Below are 12,648 nucleotides of genomic sequence, written 5' to 3'. Positions count from 1 at the left end.
TTGAATCATTTCAGTGGGCTCAGGGCACAGCAGTGTCCCTGGTTGTCTGGTCCCCGTCCCTGGGGTGACGAGGGCAAGGGAAGAGTGGCCCAGAGTGGAAGAGCCTCGGAGAGGAGGGGGTTGAGGGTGTTGACTCTAGATGATTACGTACGAAAGGATTGCTCAGAGGAGTCATTTACTATCTGTAGCAACTAGTTAACCCTGGCAGGGCAGTTCCTCCAAGGTTGCCGAGGCCTCGGATGTCAAAGCCTTAAATACAGAAACTAGAAAACATGCTCATTTCACTAGGTATAACCATAATTTCAGCTCTTGTGTAAAGTCCATGATGGTTTCCAAACTAGGGCATGTTAGCAGATGTTAAAGTTAGTTCAGAAACTATGTTGTGGAGGCACAAAGGCCAGTTAGAACCCTTTATCTTTTTGCCATATAAATTACTCTAGTAAATTTTCAATTTCTAATTGGGCCAAATTGTGAACCTTTCTGGAATTAGGTCTTTTGTGTGATTGCTTCCTCCGCACGTATCCAGGTTTCTCTCCTTTATTTATCTTTTGATTGGTCTGATGGTCACAGGATGCACTTGGGGCTGGGGGAGTGTCTTTCTGCTCTGCTCTTGTTTATCAGTTTTCCCTCCAGAGAGGCTCAGGTCGGGAGCATCAGGGTTAGGGTCTCTCTCACAGCAATGGTTGTATTTAAGTCAGGTTTGAATTAACACCTTCACTGTGCCACAGGGGTGCTGTGCATTGTTTTCCTCATAACCCTGAGGATCAGAGTTTTGTGCCACCCCGGCTTAGGTGACAGGGTGCATTGGAGGAGCCCAGGGCCCCCAGCATGCAGACGTTGAGGGGTGGAAGCCATCTTCTGCTGCAGCCCTACCTTCTCCCCGCTGGGCACTGCTTCCCTCCCCCCACCTTCTCTCTGTACTTATTCCCTCGGGATATTTTTGCCTGGAGAGTCACAGTGTTTGTGTTTCTCCATCGGATGACATGTGGGCAGAACTTCAGGGTGGTTATGTGGAAAGGAACCAGGTGTCGGGCCTCAAAGACAAGTGTTCTTTCCCTCCAGGAATGCCAGTCAATCTCCCCAGTGTTGAAGTCCACATCCAGGAGGTCATTTTGTCTATGGCCGAGGTGGGGGCCTCGAGCCCCTTGATGACCAGATTAGTCCTTTGGCATGCTGGTCAGGAACAACGCTAAGCACAGCCCAAGTGTGCTGGTTCAGAGTTTCACATTGGGAGAGAAGTAGAACACCACACGCTCCCCCATAGACACTTGTTCTTTTTGATCTGTGCCTGGGCCATGGGCTCCCATGCTCGTGGACCTCGAAACCCTTATGGGTCTGGAGAGCCCCTGACAGCAGCATGATGAGCAGCAGCACAGGAGATGGGCGAGCTCACTGCCTTTGCCTGAACAGCCCTGACTCTGGAGGGAACCAGGGAGTCATTCTGAAATCTTCCCGGGGTCATGGCCTTCTCCTTTCCTCAAGCCAAACAAGGGGTCATCCCCAGGACTGTGCTGGGGGGACACTTTCCCAAACAGTGTCTCTGTGACCGCCCCAAGCAGCCACTGATGGTCATCAGACTAGACACAGTGACTAAGGAGCATCAGCCTGAGATTCAGGAAATGGAACTCAAGCATCCACCAGTTAGGAGGTTGTGTTGTCGCTGCCCTCAGGTAGGAGGCTGGGAGACCACCTGCCAGACACAGGCCACACCTGATGGCACCTCACTCTGGGATAGAGTCAACTAAGAATAAGTCTTGCTTTCTGGGGAAGAATGAGACACTGGGGTGGGGAAGAGATGGCAGCATCCACTTGAGAGAACAGAACATGAGCTAAAGCCCAAGCTGGCCGGCAATGGGCCCTCACTCCCAAGATAGTAACTGCTGCCAATGACCCCGATAGTTAGCAAAGGAGTAGTTAGTGAGCACTGCCCAGGTGTCCTCAGGTGAGGTTGGGCCATCCTCCTTGTGATGCCAACTGTTTTAGTCACTTCACTCCATTGGTGAGAGGGAGATTTCCACCCTAGACTCATGGGGCTGGCTAAACACAGTACACTCGACAGTGGACAGGTGGAATGGACAGCAGTTTATTAGTTTATCATATATTCTCACAGCCCCAGGAGGAGGACAGCACACACCATGCAGGGCCACACAGGGACTGCACTTGGGAACAGATGGAACAAGCAGAGGTTTGGGTAGGAACAGGACTGTGTGGTAACAAGAGGGTGAAGTGAGCCCTGGTTCCCACAGGAGGGTGTGGTGGGCTTGTTGGAATGATTCTCTGATAGGGAACTGAAGCCTGAGGTCAGGAACAAGCAGGCACTGTGTCTGCTCCCTGTGATGAGAAGGGGTGTTTGGCCAGGGGCCCTTATCTGCGGGAGAAGAGGGGGCAGAGGAGTGGGGAATTGCAGTTAGGCCATTTGAAGTCCCCTTGATTTATCAGATGTCAAGACAGGTCATAATATTGAATCTTAATTTCATGCTTTATGTCACAAGAAGTTATTAAAAATAATTCTTGGCTCTGGCCCGGTGGTAGTTGGTTAAGTTGGTGCACTCCGCTTCGGTGGCTCAGAATTCACCAGTTTGGATCCCAGACACAGACCTATGCATCGCTTATCAAGCCATGCTGTGGCAGGTGCTCCACATACAAAGTAGAAGAAGATGGTCACAGATGTTAGCTCAGGTCCAATCTTCCTCAAAAAAGAAAATTAAATTAATAAGTAATTCTTCCTAGAAGTGATAACACAGTTCAGCAATATGCTAGGATAGAAAATAAACATGTAAAAGTCAGTTGTATTTCTATGTACTAGCAATGAACATGTGCATAGGACACCAAAATTAAAAGTACACTTGGGATCACTAATAAAAATAAAAGACTTAGGTGTAAATCCAACAAAACATGTCCAGGACTTGTATGGCGAACTCTACACAACACTGATAATAGCAGTGAAACAGCTAAATAAGTGGAGAAAAATACCATGTTCCTGAATTGGAAGACGAAATATAGTAAAGATGTCAATACTCCGTAACTGTTATACAGATTTAATGCAATCAAAATCCAGTAAATTGGTTTTGTAGCTAGAGACAAAGTAATTCCAAAATCTGTACGGAAAGAGAAAGGAATTAAAATAGCTTAAACAACTCTGACAAGGAAGAAGTGGGAGTAATCGAGCTACTCAGTTTCATAACTTATTACACAGGTACCGTAAGCAAGACTGTGTAATATTTGCAGAGGGATTGACACATAGATCAATGGAACTGAACAAAGAACCCAGATATAGTCCCAACAAATATGCCCCACTGATTTTTGACAAAGGAGCAACAGCAGTTCAATGGAAGAAAGTTGGTCTTCCAAGAGACTAGAGCTACTTAAGGCTTGGGAGCAAATCACAGGTCAAAACTTAGGCAAATGGAAACACAGGGAAGGAAGAAAATGGTTGACTGAGGTACTACCAGGTGGTGATGGAAAGGGAGGGATAGTTGGCGCCTAGCTCAGGAGTAAAGTTGCAACTACCCAATGAGAGCTTATTTCATCTTTCTGAATTTAGCTGCTTCTGATTGACCATTTCCACAGACGCTGGTGATTTTCCCGTCAGCTACCACACTCCAAACTCAGGTCACCACTAATTGTGTATACGGTGCCCCAGACTCCGTTAGCCTGCCCATTAGCATCGTTCTCAGGCTATATGAGATGGCAAGATGGCTCTCAGTAGCTTGAAAGGTACATCCTCCCAGGTTCAAGTCTGGCCAAAAAGAGAGCTCTTCCAGACTTAGTAACTCCTGGTTTGGTTCAACTCCTTGGACTCGTTCAGATTGGACTCACCTGGTCACCGCCCTCCCTTGCCCCAACACACACATACACGCAATCCTAAAGTATCACTGGGGTGTTCTGGGTATCATTGCCAGGCCGCGGTAAGGTTCTGCCCCCCCGTGCCAAGCATGGAGCCTCATGTGATACAAGTGGACTGAAAGGAGAGTTTAGTTCTTCAGAATAAACTCTAGCTGTTGTTCGAGCAGAAAGCAATCCTGGACAGCCAAGGCAGCAAATGTCCACTTGAGCCTCATGGGGAGAAAGGCCATGGTTCATGCCCAGCTTTCTCTCCCAATATTAGTGTTCACAGGGATCGAAACTCCAGTTTCTCTTTTCTTGACTTTGTCAGAGGAGACAGACTAGCCGGCAGCCACCTTCTCTGGCTGGGACATTGTTCATGGCTCCCCCAGTACAGTCGCAAACTTGGAGGCATCATGCAGCTTGAGATGGTTAAGCTCACCATTTCCAGACTCTACTGCTATGTCCTAAAGTTTCAGCCCCTTGATCAGGAGCTTAAATGGAGTGAGCTGGCCCTGCCTGAGGGAAGCCTTTGGGGTGGCCTCACAATGAAAAACTGACCAGAGTCCTCTGAATCACCAGTTTTTCTGAATCAGAGGCTCAGCAAAGAACACAAGAGTTCTTTGCTCATCGATCAACAGAGGTGTATTGGTGCGGCTGCCTCCACCTTCTTCCAGTCCCCCTCAGCCTCCTCATCTAGACGGATGGGATACACACCTTCTACTGTGTGTTGTTGACACTTCATACCCACTCACACGTGTGGACTGTGTATGCTGCTGACCTCGACGACTATGCTTGTTGAGTGGCTTGCAATACCCTCTAGGCTGAGGAAGAGTCAAAGAAAGTGGTGTATTTCATCTGCTAACCTCTCCCCTTGGCTAAACTGCCCCACCTCAGCCTCGCCCAAGGTCATTTCTACTTTGCAAATCAGTGACACCCATTGGTTCCTCAACTGAATGAACGGGAAGCAAGCTTTTAATATCTGATCTCACCCCGAGGGAGACAGGAGTCCTGGGTTTCTGTTGTTGTGGTTGGTTGGTTGGGAGGTGTCCACGTCCGCCGCCGGAGGGGGGGCGGGGCAAAGGCCAGGGAGCATCTGGGCGGCGGGCGTGCGCGCGCGCGAAGAGCGCGCGGCTGCTGGGCCACCTTGCGGGGAGGCGTCGGCGAGCCGCGCCTGGCCAGAGCCGAGCCCGGCGGAGTCCGGCCGCGCTCTGCTGCTCTCTCCCGGGCCGGGCTCGTCCGTGGACGCCGCTCCGTGTCCCCGCTGGGCACAGCAGCCCGGGCCCTCCACAGCCATGGCCGCTAGCCTGAGGAGGCCCTCCTTCAGCTCCCGCTCTTCCTGCTCGCCGGACACGGACGACCAGGGCGCCTGCGAAGACGATGCCATCTGGGAGAGGTACCTGGGGGCGTGGGCCTGGGGGCTGGTGGGAGGCGAGCGTGTTTCTGAGGAATAGGCTTGTGCGCCGAGAGGTGCCCGTCAGGTCGCGGGACAGCTGTGCGGCGCGCGGAGCGAGGGGGGGGGGTCTCTTCGTGCGCGTCACACGTTCATGGAACGGGCGGTGTGTGCCGGGCACGGGGCCAGCCTGGGGACGCGGTGCCCGGGAGTCGGGCGCTGAAGCGGCCCCCGTGGTCTTGGCTCCTTGGAAGGACAGACGCGAAGTCGATAAGGACACTGGTCTCCATGCGTTCTGAGGAGTGCAGGTCTCCCTGTTTTAGAGGCTACGTTCCGTTGGGGTTTTCATGAAGCCTGTTGTGCCCCTGAAGCTGAGGCCGGTTCAGGGGAAGTGGCCTGTCCAGGGCCACGTGATATTTGTGTGCAGAGCCAGTGCTTTCCAAAGCCCTTGACTGTGCGGAAGTCTACCTGTTAGGGGTGGAGTGGGGGCTGTCCGGGGAGCGTTGTGAGCACAGGTTATGTGTCCCACACTTGAAAGTCTGGCAAAGAAAGCGTGAGGCTCGAGGGTGCTCCGTTCGTTCCCGCCTTCCACAGAAAGTCCGGAGAGTTGACTTTGGGACAAGTCCTTCCTTTCCTCTGGTCGGTGCGTGTTCAGTGGTCTGGACACTTGGTGAGCAAGACTGACAGGGTGTTTGACGTACTGGGCCTCACAGCCTAGTTGGAAAGGACAGACAGGCAGCAACTAATTACCTAGGAGATACGTGAAAGCAATTTTGTGTTGAGTGTTGAAAAATACAGCATTTACTGTTAGACTTTGTGACTTAGGCAGTGATGTTCAAGCTGAGAGCAGATGCCTAAAAGAAAAGGAGGACTTGTGCGGGAGAGTGTTGGGACAGGGCAAGGAAGGAGTATGGCCTGTCAGAGGAGCTGAAAGAGTGCCCTGGAGACTGGGGCCGCGTAGGGACCTTAGGGTGGGGAAAACAAAACTTTTCGATTAAAGCTGGCGCTTTCTATAGGTTTATGGAGACCAAGCATGGTGATTCACAACATGGACTCTGGAGCCAGACTCTGTCAAATGGGTCCTAGCTCTGCCACCTATGGGCTGTGTGAACTTGGGCAAGTTACCGTACCATTCTGTGTGTCAGTTTCCTGATCTGTAAGATGGGGATGATTATAACACACCCTCCATAGGTGAGTGTAAAGGTGAAAGGATATTTCCTATCAGTAAAGTACTTAGAGCACTGTCTGGCCTTTAGTAGGTGTTAGTAGTGGTTGATTAAATAAATGGATAAATACATACATAAGTATTAAAGGCTCGGAGGCTGTCCCTGGTGAAACGTGTGAACTTGAATGGATTACACCCAACTTTATTTCCTTTCCAGCTTGCACTTGCTACTGACCGCATCTGTAGCACTGTGGAATTAGAAATAATCTCTCTCAAATTGGCTGCTCTTGGTAAAAGAATCTACTGCTGTCAAAATTATCCCAGGGAAATAAAAGCCTTTTCAGTAGCATTTTAGGGTTAGGCTTATTTAATACGTATTGTTTATATTGGTTTGTTTACTATTTGTTGGTAACTTTTTTTTTTTTGCAAAGCTGCTCCGTTAAGAAAAGCAGATTAGCTATAAAATAGTTCAGACACAAAGAAAAGTAGAGAGTCGTGTAAGCAGAGCACGCCTTTCCTTGACTCTCTGTCGAGAGCTTGTGTGATTCCAGCTGCTCTCTGCCTCAGACACGGTGCCCTCTGCGTGTGCAGTCATGTAAACAGTGCAGGGTCTGGAACCGTGGAGAATCTAAGGCAGTACAGTCATGCTTTGCCTAACTGTGGGCAGAAGTTCCGAGGAGTGTGTCATGGTCAGGCAATCTCGAGACTGTGCAAACACCATGGAGTTCCTAAACCTAGACGGCAGAGCCTCCTACACACCTAGGCCACATGGGACTAATCTTCTGGGACCCCCGTTGTGGACTGAAACGTCCCGATGTAGGGCATGACTGTACTGCCCAACTCCAAAGGCACGGAAGTGTACCCTGTGGGGCTTTTTAAAAGAACAGAGATGCTCAAGGCCTACTCTGGACCCACTGACTCAGAATCTACTGGGATAGTTCCCGGCTTTAAAGACCAGACATAGTCCTCATCTGGAGACCTCTCATCAACGGTTTTTCACACTGGGTTTTCCCTCATCTGAAAAAACGTGCAAAGAGATTGTGAGGATCCATAATTAGTGTTTTAATACATTTTGCAGGACTCAGTGTTTTTCACGTTCCGTGATGCTGTGATCTGCATCTTCCGGGTAATGTGTTAAACCTTTAAATCTTGTCAAAAAGTCATGTCATGACATAGAGAATCCTTCTGTGAATTCCAGGCAGATTGCCATCTTTCTGCTTCCGCCTCCTCACCTTTAAAATGGGGAGAATAACGGTAACCTAGCTTTTGGATGTGAGGATTAAATGAGATAGTTGGTGCAAAGCAGTTAGCACAGGATCTGGCACAAAGTGAAGCCTTCAATAAATTATGATTATAGTAGTTTTGATTTCCCTCCAGTCGGAGTATAATTTAGTTGAAGTTAGTGGCTATGTCACAGCTGTTTCTCAGGCTGGTGTCTGCCGCCCTGAGCTAAGCCATACAAATCCCTAGAATAACTTTTCAAAAGCCTGTTAGTCTCTTGAGGCTTCTATACTTCTTTATTTTATTTTATTTTATTGCAGTAACAGTGGATTCTAACATCATATAGCTTTCAGATGTACGTTGTAATATATTTCGAATTCTGTGTAGATTACATCATGTTCACAACCCAAAAACTAATTATACTCCGTCACCTCACATGGGAGCCTCATCACCCCTTTTGCTCTCTCACCTCCCCCCTTCCCCTATGGTAACCACCAATCCAATCTCCATGGCTCTGTGTGTGTTTGTCACTGTTTTTATCTTCTACTTATGAGTGAGATCACACGGTGTTTGACTTTCTCCCTCTGATTTATTTCACTTTACATAATACCCTCAAGGTCCATCCATGTTGTCACAAATGGCCAGATCTCATCATTTCTTATGGCTGAGTAGTATTCCATTGTGTATACGTACCACATCTTCTTTATCCATTCTTCCCTTGCTTCCGAGTTTTGGCTGTTGTGAATAATGCCACAGTGAACCTAGGGGTGCATGTGTCTTTCTGCATTGGTGTTTTCAAGTTCTTTGGATAAATACCCAGCAGTGGGTTGGCTGGATCATATATACGGTAGATGTATTCTTAGTTTTCTGAGGATACTCCATACTGCTTTCCATAGTGGCTGCACCAGTCTGCACTCCCACCAGCAGTGTAGCAGAGTTCCCTTCTCTCCACATCCTCTCCAACACTTGTCTCCTGTCTTGTTAACTAGAGCCTTTCTGAGCAGAGTAAGGGGACCTCTCCTTGTAGTTCTGATTTGCATTTCTCTGATCGCTAATGATGTTGAGCACCTCTCCATATGCCTGTTGGCCATCCGGATATCTTCTTTGGAGAAGTCACTGCTCAGATCTTTTGCCCGTTTTTTAAATTGGGTTGTTGATTTTTGTTGTTGTTGAGATGTATGAGTTCTTTCTGTCTTTTGGATATTAACCCCTTATCCGATATATGGTTTGCAAGTATCTTTTCCCAGTTGTTAGGTTGTGTTTTGGTTTTGTGGATGGTTTCCTTTGCCGTGCAGAAGATTTTTTTACTTTGGTGTAGTCCCATTTGTTCATTTTGTATTTTGTTTCCATTGCCCAGTCAGACATGGTACTTGAAAATAGGCTGCTAAGACTGATGTCAAAGAGCATACTAATGGATAGATCCTAACTGGCTAAAGTTTTGGGGATTTCTGACTTATGGCCATTGTTTTGCAGAGAACTTTCAGAGGGAGAGTGATGCACAAAAGTGGAAGGAACAAAGCTTTTCTGTGATTCCTTTCTACAGGGGACACTTTTTTTTTTTAAGATTGGCACCTGGGCTAACAACTGTTGCCAATCTTATTTACTTTTTCTTTTTCTGCTTTATCTCCCCAGCCCCCTACCCCGTACACAGTTGTATATGTTAGTTGCAGGTCCTTCTAGTTGTGGGATGTGGGATGCTGCCTCAACGTGGCCTGAGGAGTAGTGCCATGTCCGCGCCCAGGATCTGAACCCTGGGTCGCCGCAGCGGAGCGCGTGAAATTAACCACTGGGCCAGGGAGCCGGCCCCGAAGGGACACTTGTTGAACAGCAACCATCAGTCTGGCTTGAGGCCATTGAACATAATTGAAGTCAGATAGGCTGATAATTGCGCTTCATTTCTTCCTCACGTTGCTTCCTTTGATCTCAAATGGGACAATATTTTTCTTTTCCCGTTTAGCTCACCTATGGCCCTTTTGATCCCATCCTGAGGGACAAAGACCAGTTTCCATCTCTCTACCAGACGGCCCCCAGAAACACAGCACTGGCCCTTGGTATGGTTTGGTTGAGGCTGCATTTTGACTAGATCTGGGTTGTGCTGGCTGTTTCAGAAGACAAGAAAGGGGTTCAGTTTCTATGGGACTTGAGAAAAGAGATGTACCAGAGTGGCATCTGTGTGGCCTTTGTTGAATTGATTTCTGTCACTGACAGCATATATTTCTCATTGGCCTGGTAATAGCATTTCAGGATTAGCGATTCATCAGCAAATGTGGTTGTCATTTATGGTGACTCTGACTCACTCATAGGACTGAGCTTTTCAAAGGGGAACCTTTTGGTGACAGGCAAGTCTGATCAATACATTGCCTTGGGATTTTACGTTCCGTGAAAGTTATTCCATGCTTGATACGTTCCATGGGACTCTCACTTTTTGACAACCACACAGCGAGATCCCTGGTTTGAAACAATTTCTCCAGAAAGTTACCCCTTCTAAACACCCAGAAGACTTCTACCTCACTAAATTACGGAACCTGCACTTTGATTGCTTGATTTCTGAAACTGAATGTAAAAATTTGGAGGACTGTCCTCTCAATGCCTCTTTTGAGTCTCGCCCTTTGCATAAGTTTGATATGGCCATGGCTGGCGGGAGTAACTGTGTATAAAATGCTGTCTGTGCTGTGGCCCAGACCCTTCATAAACTTCTTTTGCAGCCATCAGAAATGCAATCAATAGGGAATGGGGAGAGGCTGGTTGTTAACCCTCAGTAGGTAATGTTCCAAATCAAGCTGCTCCTTGTCTGATGGTCTATAAATTTTATATCTTGTCCAAATACATAGTCAAATGTACCTTTTTCAGGACGTCAGTATGAAATCAGGGTTTGGGGTTCTTTTTTCAGGCTTATACCAGTTTCTTTACTAACTTCAGTGCTTAAGACAGAGTTCTAGTCTTAGAGTCTTTCAATTTCAACTTGTTTGTGTAGAAATAATTGTAAAGAAAAAGGTGACAATGGCAGAGATAGAATTTTGGAATTTATGGGCCAAAGGGAACTCTTTGAGTCACAAAGAGCCTCAGAGTCTTGCCAATATTGTCTTTCTTTTTTCATTATCGTAGGTTTGGACTTCTTCCATGATGGCCTTAAATGATAGTAGAGAGAACTCTAGTGCTCGAATTGCTTATGTCAGTTCTGGCATGCTAGTAGCTAACTTAAATTTTTTATCTTATGCATATATATATATGCATGATATAGAAATGGTATATTTATATATGTATATGTTTCACCTTATATCACAATTTCTTTAGGCAGTATTTTTATCCCCATTTTGCAAAAGAGTTAAGAGAAGTTTTGAGAGACTGCTAATGACAAATGAGAGAGGCTGAATTTGATTCTCTGGTCAATATTTTCTGAATGCTATGCATAGATATTTTTTGATTTTCATGTTCTCCAAGCATCTCCTCAAGGAGGTGACTGACAGGGGAAGTGCCTATGTAGGGTCTGATTCTATAGTGGATAACTTACCATGTTTATCTCATAAAAATATATGTATCACATATGTAAATCACATACATACTATATGATATTTAAATATCAGTTTAAATTTTTGTTTTAGGTTATCAAGTTACTTCCATATGGGTTGCCTCTTTTGAATCTTATAATACAAGTGAGTACTTTTAAGTTTGAAGTTAAAAAGAAGAGGGATGTTTCCAATGTCACACAGCTATCAGATCTTTTGTGTCCAAATCCAAAATTCCTTCTGCAGCTCAACTACAGCTTTTCCATCTCCACTCCTTTCGGAAGACCACACAGTTTGACTGCAATGGTAGGGACCAGGTACATCTAGATCAGCAAGAATCTCTGTGAAAGAGTATGATATTCTCAACTTTTCGAACTTTGCTGGTGGACTTGGACTTCAGGTGAAAGTAGGACAATTTGTCCTACAGGCACCACCTTGTCAAGACTTTTCCATCTACGAAGAGTTCATTGATTGGGTCACTGGGTTTAAAGAGGTTGGTTGGAGAGTTTCATTGCTGGATATTTATGACCCATATGTATTTAGAACAGAGCCCAGCGTGGGGATTTTGATGTCCTCCTTCAGCTCAATAGGGCAAGCACAGTCACCTCTTCCAACTCAAGTTATTGTCTAACATTCCTTTCAACTTGAGTAATCTTTCTTTCTTAATGCCTATTAGATAATAAAAATACATGTAATAAAGTGTATGGTTCTATAATTTGTTATGGCTAACATCATACAGTAGTTAAGAGCATCCAGCCCTGTGATCAAAGGGGCTGCTTCTTTTAAATGGAATTTGTTGATTGTCCCTGAAACATTTTGGTTACACAGAACTAGATCATATTTTCAGATTTTAACAAGACTTCCCTCTGATTTCTTCAGAGTCCCTGTTCTGTGTAGCAAGAGCTGTGGCCCTGCATCCAGGCAAGCTCCCCAGTGGAGAAAGGCTGCCTGCTGCTTTGACTGTGCCCTCTGCCCAGAGAAGGAGGTTTCCACTGACACAGGTGCAGATCTGGAGGAAGTTTCCTACTCATCCTTTCGTTTACGTCCTTATTTGTTCCCAAAATGGGGAGGATCGAGAATAGGACTGACATCTCAAAGTTGTTCTCTCATTTACTCACTGATTTCTCCAGTAAAGTTAATAATCTTCCCTATGTAAGGATACTCTTCTCTTTGACCTGGTTCACTCCTACTTATCTTTTGACTCTTTGCATTACCTTCTCAAGAAAATATTTTGAAGGGCTATCCCAGAGTGACCTGTGTTTGTTTCTACCATGGAACCTAACACACGTCATTATGAGTATCTTGGTTTTATTGTATATAAGTCTTTCAACCAAATATGAACACGTTGAAGGGTGCATGTTATTTAGCTTAATTTCTCAAGTTACTAGCACCGATGATGACACACGTAAGTGTTCAGAAACAATGTGCATGACTTAACAAACGAAAAACATATCCTATATTTCTGCTATGAACCAGCCACTGTGAAATATGCTGAGGATGCATTTTAGTACCCCTGGTTGCCCTATCACACTTGTTCT

General features: G+C 46.3%; 1 protein-coding gene across 4 annotated transcripts in view; it reads left to right on the top strand.

Annotated features, from left to right (window-relative positions):
• Positions 1 to 5,074: 5,074 nt before the first annotated feature.
• The window catches only part of LOC138922841 (odorant-binding protein 2b-like), a 64,537-nt gene continuing 56,963 nt past the window's right edge, over positions 5,075 to 12,648 (top strand). Inside the window, exon 1 of one of the 4 annotated variants that reach the window (XR_011435995.1) lies at positions 5,075 to 5,221. Coding sequence is in view for 1 of the 4 variants with exons in the window: in XM_070259304.1 (XP_070115405.1) it covers positions 5,121 to 5,221 (101 nt within the window). In the remaining 3 variants the exon portion in view is untranslated. Of the gene's footprint in view, positions 5,222 to 6,278; positions 6,410 to 12,648 lie in introns of those variants that run through there. The other 3 variants (XR_011435993.1, XM_070259304.1, XR_011435994.1) reach the window with 3 other exon arrangements.

This window comes from Equus caballus, unplaced genomic scaffold, assembly GCF_041296265.1.
Source record: "Equus caballus isolate H_3958 breed thoroughbred unplaced genomic scaffold, TB-T2T haplotype1-0000016, whole genome shotgun sequence".
Taxonomy (NCBI): domain Eukaryota; kingdom Metazoa; phylum Chordata; class Mammalia; order Perissodactyla; family Equidae; genus Equus; species Equus caballus.
The sequence above is the reverse complement of the archived record's forward strand: the minus strand, read 5'-3'. Positions and strand labels throughout refer to the sequence as shown.